The 18409-nt window shown below is 34.2% G+C and overlaps 1 protein-coding gene across 1 annotated transcript in view; it reads left to right on the top strand.

Annotated features, from left to right (window-relative positions):
• The window catches only part of LOC150108614 (aurora kinase C-like), a 65800-nt gene that overhangs the window by 32191 nt on the left and 15200 nt on the right, over positions 1-18409 (top strand). The window contains exon 6 of the mRNA XM_090416073.1: positions 14464-14602. Within this exon, the coding sequence (XP_090272199.1) occupies positions 14464-14602 (139 nt within the window). The remainder of the gene's footprint in view (positions 1-14463; positions 14603-18409) is intronic.

The following is an 18409-nucleotide window of genomic DNA, read 5'->3' as shown; positions in this document are numbered from 1 at the left end:
AAGTAATGTTCTTTTTTATATGGAGGCAGATAACACACCCACCCACCCACACACCCACACACACACACACACACACACACACACATATATATATATATATATATATATATATATATATATATATATTGTCTGCCTCACTCTAACAGTCTTAAGAACCAAAGAAGTAGTTTGTAGTGAATTTCTTTAGAATAATGTTGAATAGTATAGGTTTTTTGGTAAAACTTTTTTTGGTAGTGTGTTGTGCTGAGCAATTCATTGCTAATGAAGTTCATGGTAAGACACTAATGGCATATGCATGGATTCATAGTATCTGAGTCATCCCTGATGAAAGTATATACTCCCATTAATATTATAGAATTATTTAATATTTAAATATTTATTTGGACTTATTTCATCTTCAGTAATTGGAGACTTCAAGGAATATTTGCTTCTCTTACCTCTTTGTGTTTTGATAACCTTTCAAAGTAAAAAAAAAAAAAAAAAAAGTAACATATTATGACATTGTCATTTTGATCAGTTTCTGTAATGCTTCAGTTTTTGTAACTAATTGATGACATATTAGTAAATAATGGCACAAGAAATTAATGGATAGATTGTTTTGATAATTCCTATCTTAGGAAAATACTGCACATGTAATTCTTTTTTTTACAATGACTTTCAATATATGAGCTTCATAGGGACAACAAGAATAATTTGCTATAATAAATTTCCTTGATCATAGCATTGTGCTTATGGTGCTTTGGCTGACACTTTCCAGTAGTTTTTTTATATGTGGGTTGTTATAGTGGTGTTGGCCATAATGACTATATATCATTCCTGTATAGGAGAAACTTCTTGTTGTAGAGAAGGGAATACCATACATCCTTAGATGTATAGTATTCCCTTCTCTACAACAAGTAGCCTCTTAAAGTCTTGATTTTACACCCCTCCCCTTCCTCCTCAGTCTCCGAGGCCTTTATTACAGATTTTCATAGCATGATAGTTACACGATTGTTGGCATTTGCATATGAGCATTTTAATTTTAAATATTTAATGGTTAAACCAAATCTTTTGTAGTCCTGTTTCACATTTAGTATAATTTTAGATATGAAGAATGAATTTTGAATATGAATTTATCAGGTCTTAAATCATCTTTGTGACACTATCGGTCTTCGGTATAGACACTTGTATTGACAGAGGTGTGAATGTACTATAATTCAAATTGTGAAAATTGCTTAAATATTGTTATTAATGATATGAAATCACATGCAGTAAGTTAGTATAAATTTAACTATATTGAATGAGAAACAAAGTTCCTACTTCTCCCATGTTTAATTTTGGATAATCAGTTTACTGTCTTACAAAGACAATGAAAATAGGCAGAATCATTGAAAATGTCAACTGTGTTGTGAATGGAGAACCTGTGGAACAAATAAAACATTTCAGCTACTTAGGCACAATTTTTACTGAAGATGGTAAACTAAATATAGAAATAGACAACAGAATCAGCAAAGCTGGTATCGTGGGAACTCAATTGAATAAATTCATATGGAATAAGAAAGAAATTAGTCGGAACACTAAATTAGCTGTATACAAGACTGTGTTCAAACCAATTTTAACTTATGGATCTGAGAGCTGGGTCAGAAGTAAAACACTTGACCAAAGACTAGAGACAGCAGATATGAGAGTCCTGAGAAAGATTAGAGGCATGAACAGATGGCATCAATGGCAATATCATATTAAAAATGAGGATATTAGGAAAGAACTTGACATTGTCAGCATCCAGGAATGCGTTAGCAGAGCTAATCTCAGATGGTATGGTCACTTTAATAGAATGGGAGAGGAAAGATTAGCAAAACAAGTGTTCTCTGCCAGGTTGTCAGGAAAACGACCCAGAGGAAGACCAAGATATAGGTGGATTGATATGGTACAAAGTGCCTTAGACGATAGAAATATAAGATCTGATAATGTTGGAGTCTTGACAAGTAACAGACTGATTTGGAGGAAAATTGTAGATAGGAAGTTAGTAATGATGTAATTTTTTCATGTAGTACTGTCATATCCTGTACACCCCTTGAGGGTACATGGCAGGAATTTGATGATGATGATGATGTTTACTGTCTTAAGAGAAATTTTCTCTTTGAAACAGTATCTTTGCTCAGAAATTATATGTTAATTTCACAGTTGTATTAAAAAAAAAAAAATTGAGAAAACATGCATTTCTGAAATATATATTTCAACAAACTGGTCTGAAATGTCTGTAAAACATTGGCTGTTTTACTTTCCACATAATAAATGAATGCATTCCTGGCAATAACTCCTGTGAAGAGAAAATTTTAAGCACATGTTTCAACTTCTGTATATGGACTTCTAGAATAGAAATATTGTAGTAACCTGATGTGGGTACTTAACGGATGATAATTTTTTATAATATTGATTAACAGAATAAAGCAAGTAATCAAATTCCTGATATGTGCTTTCAGGAAGCTTACAGGATACTATGAATAGACCACATGATTAAGCTTACATTATTCCTAACTTCTTCTGTCAACAATTTTTCTCCAAAATAGTCTTATTTGTCAGCGATGCAGCTCTGTGATGTTGGATTTCGGTCTTCTAGGGTATTTCCGATTCACATTTAGTATAATTTTATATGTGGGTTGTATCAATCCAGCTAGATCTTGATCTTCCTTTGGGTCTTTTCCTGCCATCTTGATCAAACACTTCTTTTGCTAACCTTTTCTGTCTCATTCTGTTTAAGCATCACTGCTTAAATATTGTTATTAATGATATGAAATCACATGCAGTAAATTAGTATAAATTACTGAATGCTGAATTACTGAATACTTGAGATTAGCTCTGCTTAGATGATTTTGGATGCTGACGTCAAGTTCATTACTAATATCTTCATTTTTCTTGTGATTCTGCCTTCGATGCCAACTTCAGCTCCTTAATTTTTTTTTCTTACAACTCACATTTAGAGTCTCTAGTCTTTGATCAACTATTTTATTTCTCACCCAACTTTTCCTCAGATACATAAGTTAAAATTGGCTTAAACCAGTGGCAGCTCGTAAGAATTTGTAGTAGTGGGGCTGTAGCAATAAAAAAAAAAAAAAATAAAATTAAAAAAAAAAAAAATCATCAATATTTATTGAAAAAATTATATCATTAATAAAACTAAAATATAACAGAATCTAACAATAATTAACAGAATTCTTCTCTTCGTTCATTTCTACAAAGATAAAAATTAAATGCTAGAATCAAATGGAAAAAAGAAAAACTGCACAATATTTACCTATGATAACAACAGTGACATTAATTTGTGTTGTTTGTGCCCGTGTAGCAGCAATGTATTTTGGCCTGCAATGCTACCAGCCCAAACTGAATGTACATCTCGCATGACCCCACTAGGTAGTGGTTTGGTGCGGCCTGCATTGAATGCAGCTCCAGCGTTGAGTATACTAGCCAGTACTGATACTAGCCCTAGCCTGCATAGCATATTGACTATTGCTACAAAATGAATTATATAAAATACTGTTGAGCAGTATTGTATTACAAACAAGAAAATAATGGTTTTTAGATAAATATATAAAAATTTAAGAACAGCAATAATAAAACAGGAACTTTCATTTTATACTGAAGGGGCTGCAGCCCTTATGGATGAGCCGCCACTGGTTTGAACACTGTTTCGTATACAGCTAGTTTAGTATTGTTGAAAGTTTTTTTTACTTGGTTATAAATTAAATTACAGATGCCAAGAAATTCTACTCTTGTTTAATCCTTTATTCAAGTGTAAACAAATAAAGTTTGCACATGAAGTATCTTCATGACTAGGATACTTCTATATTATAGAAGCTAATGACTTCACATTAATTGCCTTTAGTATTCCATAATGCAAAGCACACATCCTATCAGCTATGTATAATGTTATGCATTATGGGAAGGGCCACTACCAGACTGATTTTGACCTTTGAGGTATTGTTAAGGTGTGTATATGGGGGGGGGGGTATGTTTCCAAAACTCCTGAGTGATCTACAAGATTAATCTATAGCTTGCTAAGAGACCTAAAGGATCGCTACTGAACTCATCAACCCAAGATGGGAAACTAAGAAGTGGCTCCATTCAGTTGCAGGCAAAAAACTGCCACCATCAGTGGGACCCAGAAGAGATACTAAGGTTGAAATAATGCAGAAGTCATATTCCTGTATACAATTAGCAAAAAGATGTAACACCTTGTTATTAAATACACCTCCAAATCAGAATAATCAAAGAAAACATGTTGAATGCTTTGCAATTCTAATTTATTGCTTAGAAAATAATTATTACCAAATATGAATTAGCATCATCTAAATCTATGTACTTTGTAGATCATATAACCATATAATATAATTTATATTGCATATAAGAACTTGACATTGTCAGCATCCAGGAATGCATTAGCAGAGCTAATCTTAGGTGGTATGGTCTCTTAAACGGAATGGGTGAGGAAAGATTAGCCAAACAAGTGTTCTCTGCCAGGTTCGTAGGAAAAAGACCCAGAGGAAGACCAAGATATAGGTGGATTGATATGGTCTCATCTGACAATGTTGTAGCTTTGACAGGTAACAGATTGATTTGGCAGAAAATTGTAGGTAGAAAGTTAGTAATAATGTAAATTTTCATGTAGTACTATCATATCCTGTACACCTTGAGGGTAAATGTCAGGAATTTGATGATGATGATATAATTATATTACGTATACAGGTATCCCTTGCTTAATGCAGGATTTGATTAACGCACCTTTAACCCTGCTCTGCAGGGTTAAAGGCGCATTAATCAAATATTTAATATAAATATTCTTACGCAATTTAGTGTATAGCTTGGAGGTCATGAGTAGCTGTGCATTCGTATGTTACAAGTGATATTCCACAAATTTTTTTGCTGTCATTTTGGTTTAGCACGTTATGTAAAGGTTTGTGATATTTGACAGTAAATTGTATATGAGAGATACCATGACCTCCGATGTCAGTATAGTATGGTTTAGTTTTTTTTTTTTTTAATTCTTTGTTCAATAATTTCTAGATTGTAACTGAAAATAAATAAACCATCATGTATTACTGAAATAGAGAGCCAAAGGCTTATTTATCATACATCTCCTGTAGGAGACGTGCTTTACGTTATGGAAAATACTAAGGAAAGCAGGGGCGAATTCTCCATGCTTGCTGCACAAGCTCATTAATTGAGAAATAAGTAATATTTATTTGTTAATAAATGCATGCATTTATAAGCATTCCATTTAGGCTTTTATTTTTGTAGACAGAAGAAATCTTAAGCTTGCATGGCAATAATCGAGCTTTGCTTTGTATAATGAAGGCTGATGCCTGCTCGGTTGTAGGAGCTTCCAGATCCTTGCAGCAGCACTGTGATTTCATGCATGCATAGCCATTTCACATTGTCTCACTCTGTTGCTTAAACACAGGCCATACGCCGTCAACGTAGTCTGGCCCGTGAGCTTCAGCCAGCCTTTACAAGTGTGCATGTTGCTTTGGAAAATTAAGTTGCAACCAACTTTTTATGATGATGTTATTGACCAGTTCATAAAGAAGAAGAACCGTAGGGTAGAATTTGTATTCAAGTAGCTAAATTGAAAAAGATACAACATTTATTTTACAAATGATATTCTATTTGTATTAGTAATTCATTATTCCGCTAATCAGACTTCAATCACACCTCTCACTCCCTGAATGATAATGAGCAAGCGTGAATTTCAAGACTAGCATTTGTATCTAAAGGAAAGTGATCAGGAGCTTACTCCACCTTTAACGAGTTGCCCATAAGGTTGCTTATGCTTGCATATGCTGAAACTTTTAGTTCTATATATTCGACACAAAACTCTTGTAATTGCTATATTCGTGTATGAAATAATGTTGGATTCAATATCCACTTAATTTGTACCATCATGTATTATATTTGCAGTGTTTTTTCTTTGTTTTATTGTTGTTTGCCGAGGTCTGGAGAGTCATTTTGTTTGTTATCATAGAATTTATGCCGATAAGAAAAAAACTAAAACTGTTCAAACGACTCTTGATAGCTTTTTTTGATAAAAAAATTGCAGTAACTAATGTAGGTACAAGCATTTATTAAGCATTTACTTTGCATTCATTTTTTATCTTTCCTAAAAGAGTACCATATAAAATGAACTATTAATACAGTAATCGATCATGGACGAATTGTAATTTTTTTCCATTGATTGTTAGATTTGATTAACGTGATTTTGATATACATGGTAACATCGAGGGATTAATTAACCATGTATATATATATATATATATATATATATATAAGAGAAAATATATACGATATAAGAGAAAACTGTTATTTGCAAATATTCACAAAATTAGATTAATTTTTAACGCGGTTTAAAATATTAGAATATTCCAAATTTTTCTGATTGGTTTTGAAGAGAGTATAGAAATAGCATATATATTTCAGTAACTGCAGGACCGACTCGTGTGAGGAATCATTTGTGTGTAGATTTCAGTTACTTGTTTGCTAAACATGGGTAGAATGAGTGACATATCGGAAGCTAAGAAGTGTCTCTACACAAAAAAGACCAAGCTCAACAGTTTATAGCTGATGAATTGAAATGTTTTCAAACAAGTGTGAGTAGAGTATAATAGTAAGGTAATAAATCACATCAAGAGATGAGAGGTGATTGAAGAATATCGTGAAGGAAAACCGCTTCCAAAGTGTAAGACATTTTCACAGGAGATGAAAAGAACTAGGTGTGAATGTGTCTCAATGTACAATGTTAAGAAGAGTTCACAAATTAGGTTTTAAATCGTGTGTGCCTATGACAAAGCACTTATAACTTTCAAGCAAAAGGCAGTTAGAGTGCGATGCTGTAAGCAAAGACTGTTGTGGGGTTAAGACTACTGGAAAAGGTACTTTTCAGTAATGAAAGTATGTTTGTGTGTCCCATGGTCATCAAGGGATACATGTTTGGCATCTTAAGCAAGAAGCATTTGATAAAGAATGCATGAAACATTTGGAATTTGCAATCTCTGTCACGGTGTGGGCTTGTATGACTGCGGAGGATCCAGGTAGGCTGTGTATTGTGTACAAAAGAGTCAATTCTAAAGTGTACCAGGAAATTCTTGAGCACTTTGTTACCATAAGATCAGAAGATTTATGTGATGGTGATTTCCTTTTTCAGCAAGATTCAGCTTCTTGTCACATTTCCAAGACCACTACTAGATGGTTCAAAGAAAGGCAAATCAATGTAATTCCTTGGTCAGCAAATTCACCAGATCTAAACCCCAATGAGAATTTGTGGAAAATTATGAAGAAACATCTTCAAGAAGTTGCCCCAAGAGATAAAAATTCAACTTGTTTCTAGTCTGCAGACCATATGGACATGTTTTGATTGAAAAAAAAAAAGACTGTGAACTACTAGTAAATAATATGCCCAACTGTTTAAGAATGGTCAATGTTTCCCTTTTGACTGTAATTTTTGTGCATTTCTTTTTGCATTCTTCTAATATTTTGAACCACATTAAAAATTATTCTAATTTTGTGAATGTTTTCAAATAAGTTTTCTTATAATTTATATTACATTTTTATGTGTTGACATGATTATATAATCTACAAAGTACATAGATTTAGATTATGCTAATTCATATTTGGTAATATGAATTAGCATAATTCATATTACCATAGAAAATAATTGCATAAATTATTTTCTATGCAATAAATTAGAATTGCAAATCATTCAACCCATTTTGTTTAATGTTATTAAAGCAATGAATAAAATAAAAGCACAGTCATTGAATACCCATATTTTTCGGGAACTTTGCCATGAAAATGAAGAATTTGGGCGTCTTTTGCCTTACACTGAAGTTAAATGGCTCTCAAATGGAAACTGTCTGTGATGCTTTAATGATCTCTATGATGCTGTTTTGGAATTTCTTAATTCACGTGATGAGAACATGTGTAGTGTTCTAAGCAAAGGAAATGGACATCGCATATATTTCTGATATTTTCACCAAATTGAGGTTAACATCAAATTGCAGGGAAGCAACATGAATCTTATTAAAGCAAATGGAATTGTAAATGCTTTTATCAGCAGATTAACGTTCTACAAGCAGAGCATTGTATGACGAGATTTTCTGCTGTTCCCAAGTCCACAAATAACAGATGGTTTAATATTAGATACAGATTTGGATTGTTATTCTTTCCATCTTCTGACACTGAAAGAAGGCTTTATGATCAGACTCAAAGACTTTGAGCATAAAATACCCAATTGGCTCATTTATCCATTTCTTTCTGATGCCATGTCTGTTCATCCAAATTTGTGTGAAGAATTTGACTTAAAAAAATGATTTCGAAGCTCAAGTACAATTTCAACAGCATGGATGTGAAAGATTGCGAAACACGCAATGCAAGTATCCTCAGCTTTTGCAAGAAATAAAATTACTGCTCATTGCTTTTCCTTCATACTTGGTTGAGAAAGGATTCAGCATCGTGCAGCAATTGTTAGCAAAGCAGCGAAGTAGATTGCAAATTAGTGAAAGAGGAGACCTTAGACTTCATTTGTTGAATATTAGACGTGATATTGGAATCTGACATATTTTTTGAATAAATATTAATTTGTATCAGTCATTAATTTTTAATTAACTATCAGTTCAAATATGTTAATAGTAATTTAGGTTTGCCTAATAATATATTAATTATCTTATTGAGTCATTAACCTAGTGTAAAATTGAGCAGGGGGTGCTAGGCCATACAAATAGTTGAAAGGGGGGGGGGGGGAACCAGGCAAAAATTGGTTAAGAACCACTGCTGTAGTTAGAGTACTCTAATTGTCACTATCTGATGTGTTTGATGTCTTTTTCATTTTACTAACCCCACTCTCTAATTTTTCTAGTTCCCCCTCCTTCTTTTTTGATACTTCTTATGTTTCAGTTCTGCTTACTTTGCATTTGTTCTGGTAGCTGACTCTTCACTGTTGCCCTAGTTCCCCTGATAAAAACATTGAGGGGGGCGGAGGAGGAGGCTTGTTTAATCGTGTAATTCCCCATCTGTTATGACTTATTATGTTGTACCATAATAAGATGTAACAGTTTTGTTTTGGGTTTAAGCCAATACTGAATAAATGCAATTTAATTGGCTAAGTCCAAAATGCTAGCCTATCCTAGTTCGTTCAATATCTAGGCAAATACTTGGTAATAGGATTCACCACCAGGAGTCAAGGTAAGATTACTGGGAGAAGTTTCCACGTAGGCTGTAGGGATTACAGAGAACCAACTTTGACTAATCAAGAATTAGTAAGCAGAACAAATTTTCTTTTTCCTGTCATTTTTGCCTCTAGTTAATCTTTCATCTTCTGTTTTGCATAATTGACCAAGAGAATGACTAAGATATAGGTGAGTTAATGCATTAAGCTTTAAAAAAAAAAAAAAGTAAAAGCTTATCAAATCAGATACCTGGCAAATAAAAGAAATTTTGAAGAAAACTAGTAATGATATTATAATATCATTACTAGTTTTCTTCATAACATTATAATGTTTATCTACAGGAATAGTTTGCTATAGTGAATGTCCTTCATCATAGTATTGTTTGTGTGGTGCAGGGGTCGCCAAAGTCATTTGCCTGTCAACCACCCCTTCAAGCGTTTGACTTTTTATCGACCTCCTATATTTTACTATTACGTAATTATAATAGGACAAGCAAAAAAAGATGCTTATGTGAGTTTTTAGATTGTTTATTTTATAGCTACAGTGTTTATTGTATGTATGATATAGTATATATTATTATATTACTATTACTACTACTACTATTAATATCACTGGTATTACTACCAGCACTGCTCAACTCTTCAACATAGAGAAGTTTAGTTCGTGAATGAATAACGATTGAATTATAATATGTATGTTGATGAATTTTAGAACATTAACGCTTACTTGTATGTTGATGCGCAAAAATGAAACTGGGATCGAATACTAGTAAGTAAATAAGAACCACGCACGTGTTGCAATCTCGCTCCCACTGCGTCGGCCAGCAGGAACCACCAACATCCGTTTATTGGTAAATACGTCATTTTGACCTACTTGATTGGCCTCAGTAACTATTTTTATGACCTTACTCCATCTTACAGGTCCTCTTCATGGACCTGTAAGATGGAGGTACTGATCTCACGATTCACTCTTAATTGCGTTGTCATTACCTACATGTCTTTTGTCATGGAGGTAATCCAAGTTAACTGAATTATATTACCCACACAATGATGTCTTATATTTTTCTGTCGACCCCTGAGCCCTAATCGATCCCTAACAATGTCATATCAACCCCTTTGGTGACCACTAATGTGGTGCTTTGGTTAGTATTTTGGAGTAGGTTTTCATAGTGAATGAGGTTGTTATAATGTTTGCTGTAGTGAGAGTTGACTATATTGCTGGCCTGGTTGGCCGAGTGCTTAGCATATCTGCTTTCCAGCCAAAAGGCTGTGGGTTCGAATCCTGCCATGGATGGTTGTGAAAATACTAGTGGTGGTAGATGCCTTTGGTGTAGTTGTGGTTCGTTGTAGAGTAGGTGCCCTCCCTTAATGAGTCTTTGGACTCCCCGGAGGTGTCATGTAATTTTAATCATATTGAAATATAACTTGTGTCCCCCTCCTCTTGGAAGCTGTACATAAGAAAAAGATGATTTGCCCATCTGAGAAGCAAAAACTAAAATATTTCAAAGCAGATTTACTTAATACAAGTGAGAGGAGACCTCCACATAGCCTTTAAAGGAATGCAGAGAACCGACCAGGTCTTCTGACCTAATTTCCAATCTGCACCTTCTCGTGGTGCACCCTGTTGGGTATCTACCTGGAAATTGAACGAACGAGGATGGACTGGAAAATTGGGATTCAGCCGACCAAATTGTATTTATATTGGTTAAACCAAAATAAAAAATGATGGTACAACATGACAAATTTCATGTCGGCTGGGTCGTTGCCCGGTTAAACAAGTCCCCTGTTGTTTTCGCCAGGGAACCAGTTGTGGTTCCCTGGCGAAAACTCAACATCACCAGAGTTAAAGATCGGTACTATCAACATAAGAAGCTTGAACGGCAAAGAAATGCAGCTAGCTAAGGAATTAGGTAAGTACCAGATCGACATAATAGGGGTGAATGAAACAAAAAAGACAAACTAGCGAGATCTTTCTGAGCAATAAATAGAAAATGTTATATTCAGGCAATGACAATCGAGGAAAAGAAGGAGTAACCATAGTATTCAACACAAAATACGAGGCTAATCTTCTTGAATGGCAGGCAGTTTCAAGTAGAATGATGTGGGCAAATATGGGAATGCGAAACTGGACAATGAGACTTATTTGTGCCTATGGCCCCACAGAAGGTTCTACTAAGGTAGAAGTGGAGGAATTTTTTGATGCTTTAGAAAAAGCAACTGTTATTGTTGTTGTTATTGTTGATAGTGATGTTTTCTCCCTGGTGCAGGACACCAGAGTGTACAGAGGATTTGAAATTGGAAGTGATCACTATTTAGTCTTGAGCAGGATAAAATTGAATTTCATATTGAAAAGAATAACATGTAAGAAAGTTTTAAAGCGAATAAAAATTGAGCAGCTCTCAGATGTGAACTGTAGACTAACATACACAAAGATTATTGAAGAAAAAATGAAAGAGTTTGAGAACAGGAACCAAACCTTGGAGATTCAATGGCAAGCCTTGAAGAAAACCCTGATTGATTCAGCCAGAGAGGCATGTGGGGAAGTTGTCTGCAAGGATAGAAAAATCAGGACTCCATGGTGGACACAGAAAGTTAAAGAGGCAGTGAAGGTAAAGAAGAAATCATATCAATACTTACTTGCAAATAAGTCAAGATTTTGCTCTTAGAGAATACAGAGACAAATGTAAGAAAGCGAAACACTGTGTAAAACTAGCTAAACAAAAGTCATGGGAGGACTTTGGCAAGAACATAGAAAATAAATTTCAAGAAGGTAGTAAGATAGATATTCTGGAGGTTGTTGAAGAAGCTTAGGAATGGTGGACAGGGAGTAATTACTTCGAAAAATTGCTAAATGAAACAAGCGGTGATAGAACAGTGGTAAAAAACACTCAACAGGCATACAGTCAGGAATACATATCCATACTTGAAGTAAAAAAAAGCCATCAAAGGCTTGAAATGTGGAAAGGCAGCAGGAGTAGATGATATTTGACCTGAAATGTTGAAGTATGGTGGTATAAAGGTCTTACAGTGGCTGAACTGCATAGTTCAGAAAGCCTGAACAGAGGGACGAATTCCCGATGATTGGAGTAGAGCTCTAATAGTGCCCGTATATAAAAAGGGAAATAAAACTGAATGTGAGAATTACAGAGGTATTTCCCTACTGAGTGTTCCTGGCAAGATCTATGCAAGTATACTTGAGAAACAGTTGAGAAGAATTGTGGAAGAAAAGCTTGGTGAAGAACAAGCTGGATTCAGGCCAAATAGAGGTTGTCAAGATCTGTATTTAAGTTTTGCTGATCTGGAAGAGGTGACAAGAGGGAAGTTATTCAATACGCTACAGTTATATGGTGTCAATGGAGCATTATATCAAGCAATACTTAGTCTTTATTTGAGTTGTAAGTCGGCAGCTAGAATTGAGGGAAGTACAGGAAGATGGTTTAATGTTAAATCTGGTGTGAGACAAGGATGCACATTATCCCCTCTGTTATTCATTATTTATATGGATCACATTATGAAGGAAAGTGGTATTAAACATATCAGAATTGGAGATGTTAATGTCAGCTCTTTGCTTATGTGGACGATGTTATACTTCTAAATAAATCCACTACAAGTCTGCAAGATTCTCTGACTAAATTGAATAGCTGTTGTAATAGATATGATATGAAGGTCAGCATTAAAAAGACAAAGACAATGAAAATAGGTAGAATTGTTGAAAATGTCAACTGTGTTGTGAATAAATAAAGTAAAACATTTCAGCTACTTAGGCACAATATTTACTGAAGATGTTAAGTTAAACATGGAAATAGACAACAGAATCAACAAAGCTGGTGTGGTAGGAAGTCAGTTGAATAAATTCATATGGAATAAGAGAGAAATTAGTTGGAACACTAAATTAGCTGTATACAAGATAGTGTTCAAACCAATTTTAACTTATGGATCCGAGAGCTGGGTCAGAAGTAAAACGCTTGACCAAAGACTAGAGACCGCAGATATGTGAGTCCTGAGAAAGATTAGCGGCATGAACAGATGGCATTAATGTCAATATCATATTAAAAACGAGGATATTATGCAAGAACTTGACATTGTCGGCATCCAGGAGTGCGTTAGCAGAGCTAATCTCAGGTGGTATGGTCACTTAAACAGAATGGACGAGGAAAGATTAGCAAAACAAGTGTTCTCTGCCAGGTTGGCAGGAAAACGACCCAGAGGAAGACCAAGATATAGGTGGATTGATATGGTACAAAGTGCCTTAGACGATAGAAATATAAGATCTGATAATATTGGAGTCTTGACAAGTAACAAACTGATTTGGAGTAAAATTGTAGATAGGAAGTTAGTAATGATGTAAATTTTTCATGTAGTACTATCATATCCTGTACACCCCTTGAGGGTACATGGCAGGAATTTGATGATGATGAAGTTCTTAAAACTAGAAGATAGTTTATATGGCCCATTACTGTATTTGACAACATTTTCTTCATAATTACTTAACTTCCAACAGACTCAGTCTTCCATTCTAGTTAACATTTCCACTTTTCACTCTGAAGTAAACAAAATCACATGTTTTATCCTGTGATAAACAGTATGAAGTTGGCAACAAAGAAAATCGCTCTTTACCTTGTTTTCATGCACCTCTATGTCTTCATCTGATGTAGCAGTAGGACTGTTAGCCATGCTGTATACACATGGTTGATATATCTTAGCAGTATTTGTTATATGGACTGAAACAAGTGAATGAAGTATCTGTATTGGATGTAAATTTGCATTAATCTTCTGAAGTATTATTATTATTATTGTTGAAAATAAATTAATGGTAATCCAGTTAGCTCATATATATATTTCTGCTAAAGTAAATGATATGCAGTTGTATGGATATGGACAAATTGAATAAAATAACTGCAACAAAGTGACATAGTGATGAAGAATACTGTAATGAATAGTTGCTCTTCCTCTTCTAGAATTAAAATGTTTAAATCATTGAAATTAAAATAATATTCTGTTATAATACAGGGTGGCCTATAAGTCGTGGAACATTCCATAGGAAAGGCCTATCTTTGTGAGGCTGAAAATGGAAGGCATTTACATGATGTTGTTTTTCATAACTAATAAAAAAAAATCTGGTAATGTTTAAAAAAAACAAAAAAACTTGGTGCTTTACAAAGATGGATCCTTTCTACAGCATATTCTGTGACTTATAGGCCACCCTGTATAGTAATTTTTTTTATTATTTTTCAAATAAAAATTCTAATCAGAAATGTATTATCTTTCAGGCATCCAAATATCCTTAGTTTGTATAATTATTTTACTGATGCAAGAAAAATATATCTTATTCTTGAATTTGCTCCAAGAGGCGAAATATATAAAATTCTTAATAAGGAAGATCATTTTGATGAAAAGAGAACTGCATCTGTGAGTATTTTAAATTTTTGTTACTTTAGATTACTGCTTTCATTGTCATAAGAATTTTGGATTTTATGTAATTTGAAATTAATCAATCACTCTAATAATAGAAAGGTTGCTTAAAAGGCATACAGGCTAAGTGGAAAGAATGTAACTGGGGAGAGAAGGGGAAAAAAATGCTGTACATAATTTTCTTGTATGCCCATACATTTCTGCCAGTAAATGCAAGTGTTAAATTTAAAAATAAAATAAATTTGCAAATGTTTTGTTTATTTGATTATTTATGTGGTTTTAAAACCATCATGTCAGTTTTTCTGGACTATTTCTATTATTAGAAATATTTCTGCTGAGATTCCCTCCCAAATTGTTACATTACTTCTATACTGAATTTTTCTTAGCAAATTACAGCTAATATAACCACATAAAGGAAATATTGCACATTAACAAAACTGGGTGACAAGTTTCACTACTGAAGTGAAGAAATATTAGTAGTGAGATCTTTATCAATAACTGTAAGTGGATAAAATCATTATTACATGACACCTCCAAGAAATCGGAGGACTTGCTGCGGGAAGATACATTACTCCACTATACACAACTTACCGTCTCCCCTACTTAATCCTTCAACTACTACCACAAAGACACTACTTTCATCAGCATGAATCGCCATCTACCACTACAAGTACCAGCAGTATATTTTATCTATAAATTGCATGTGTAACAGAATAATTTATGGATTGGAATATAACTTATGTAGTCTTATGTTATATTCCATTGCTTCTAACTTGTCTTATTACCGTGCATATGAAAAATCTTGATATGTTAGTTATCATCTGTTTGATTTCTTTTGTAAGTGATTGTGGTGTTATGGGTAATAGTTTTTGAGTTGTTTCTATTTCAACAGGTTTATTTTTCTTGTGTGAATTTTTTAATGAAATTGTGTTGTTTTTATTATTGCTTTATGCGTAATATATGACATTTTTGTTTTGTTTTTTTTTACTTATTTCTTTTTTTGAAATTCAATATTTTAAAAATTAGTGCAATGGTTTCTAGTCTTATGGGTGTTAGTGCACTAATTGCTTGAATTGACATTACTTCTGGTGACTTCACTAATGTACTGCACTAGATCACAGTTTCACTTATGAACGTCTTGGCTTTTGGAAAGCAGGCTACTGCCACATGCTTTTACCAAACCCTGATCTAGAGACCAAACTTAAAACTTTTCCAAAGTTGCTTCAGATCATCAGTAAGCAGAATTGGTCATGCTCTTGTACTAGGTAGTGAAAATATACCACCAAAGACATTAACAAACATTTATACTACAGTGGGATTTATCCTACTGTAGCATAAATGTTTGTTGCAAAACACTGACAAAAAAAGAAAAAAAAATTGTGATGAAGTTGGAATTTGGAAATAGGTGGAGAATTCCACCTATCATCCAAAAGTGATGATCAAAAATTATTTATATATACATCATCATCAACTTCCTGCCATGTACCCTCAAGGGGTGTACAGGATATGACAGTACTACATGAAAAAATTACATCATTACTAACTTCCTATCTACAATTTTCCTCCAAATAAGTCTGTTACTTGCCAAGACTCCAACATTATCAGATCTTATATTTCTATCGTCTAAGGCACTTTGTACCGTATCAATCCACCTATATCTTGGTCTTCCTCTGGGTCATTTTCCTGCCAACCTGGCAGAGAACACTTATTTTGCTAATCTTTCCTCTCCCATTCTATTTAAGTGACCATACCACCTGAGATTAGCTCTGCTAATGCATTCCTGGATGCTGACAATGTCAAGTTCTTTCCTAATATCCTCATTTTTATTGTGATATTGCCATTGATGCCATCTGTTCACGCCTCTAATCTTTCTCAGGACTCTCATATCTGCGGTCTCTAGTCTTTGGTCAAGTGTTTTACTTCTGACCCAGCTCTCAGATCCATAAGTTAAAACTGGTTTGAACACTGTCTTGTATACAGCTAATTTAGTGTTCCGACTAATTTCTTTCTTATTCCATATGAATTTATTCAATTGACTTCCCACGATACCAGCTTTGCTGATTCTGTTGTCTATTTCTATATTTAGTTTACCATCTTCAGTAAAAATTGTGCCTAAGTAGCTGAAATGTTTTACTTGTTCCACAGGTTCTCCATTCACAACACAGTTGACATTTTCAATGATTCTGCCTATTTTCATTGTCTTTGTCTTTTTATTGCTGACCTTCATACCATATCTATTACAACAGCTATTCAATTTAGTCAGAGAATCTTGCAGACTTGTAGCGGATTTATTTAGAAGTATAACATCATCCGCATAAAGCAAAGAGCTGACATTAACATCTCCAATTTTGATATCAGGTTTAATACCACATTCCTTCATAATGTGATCCATATAGATAATGAATTACAGAGGGGATAATGTACATCCTTGTCTCACACCAGATTTAACATTAAACCATCTTCCTGTACTTCCTTCAATTCTAACTGCTGACTCACAACTCAGATAAAGACTAAGTATTGCTTGATATAATGCCCCATTGACACCATATAACTGCAGCATATTGAATAGCTTCTCTCTTGGCACCTTGTCATATGCCTTTTCCAAATCGACAAAACTTAAATACAGATCTTTGTTATATTCCCATGCTTTCTCGACTATATGTCGTAAAGTGAAGATCTGATCCTGACAGTTTGTATTTGGCCTAAATCCAGCTTGTTCTTCACCAAGCTTTTCTTCACCAAGCTTTTCTTCCACAACTCTTCTCAACCGTTTCTCAAGTATACTTGCATATATCTTGCCAGGAACACTCAGTAGGGAAATACCTCTGTAATTCTCGCATTCAGTTTTATTTCCCTTTTTATATATGGGTACTATGAGAGCTCTACTCCAATCATCGGGAATTCGTCCCTCTGTCCAGGCTTTCTGAACTATGCAGTGCAGCCACTGTAAGACTCTTATACCACCATACTTCAGCATTTCTGGTCGAATATCATCTACTCCTGCTGCCTTTCCACATTTCAAGCCTTTGATGGCTTTTTCTACTTCAAGTACGGATATGTATTCCTGACTGCATGCCTGGTCAGTGTTTTTTATCACTATGCTGTCATCACTGCTTGTTTCATTTAGCAGTTTTTCAAAGTAATTACTCCATACTTCAAGGATATCTTTTTCTTCTGTTTTCATTTCACCTTTATCATCTCTAATTCCTTTTACAGCACTCTTTCCTCCATTCCTAAGCTTCTTCAACAACCTCCAGAATATTTTGCCACCTTCTTGATATTTATTTTCTATATTCTTGCCAAAGTCCTCCCATGACTTTTGTTTAGCTAGTTTTACACACTGTTTAGCTTTCTTACATTTGTCTCTGTATTCTGTAAGAGTAAAAGCTGACTTATTTGCCAGGAACTTTTGATATGCTTTCTTCTTTTCCTTCACTGCCTCTTTAACTTCCTGTGTCCACCAGGGAGTTCTGATTTTTTTTATCCTTGCACACAACCTCACCACATGCCTCTCTGGCAGGATCAATCAATGTTTCCTTCAGAGTTTGCCACTGAATCTCCAAGGTTTGATTCCTGTTCTCAAACTCTTTCATTTTCTTTTCAATAATATTTCTGTATTTTAGTCTACAGTTCACATCTGAGAGCTGCTCAACTTTTATTCGCTTTAAAACTTTCTTACATGTTATTCTTTTCAATATGAAATTCAATTTTATCCTGCTCAAGACTAAATAGTGATCACTTCCAATTTCAAATCCTCTGTACACTCTGGTGTCCTGCACCAGGGAGAAAACATCACTATCAACA

The sequence above is a fragment of the Typopeltis vanoorti genome, chromosome 3 (genome assembly GCF_054136105.1).
Source record: "Typopeltis vanoorti isolate ZY-2024b chromosome 3, IOZ_Tvanoo_1.0, whole genome shotgun sequence".
NCBI classification, from domain to species: Eukaryota; Metazoa; Arthropoda; class Arachnida; order Uropygi; family Thelyphonidae; genus Typopeltis; species Typopeltis vanoorti.
The sequence above is the reverse complement of the archived record's forward strand: the minus strand, read 5'-3'. Positions and strand labels throughout refer to the sequence as shown.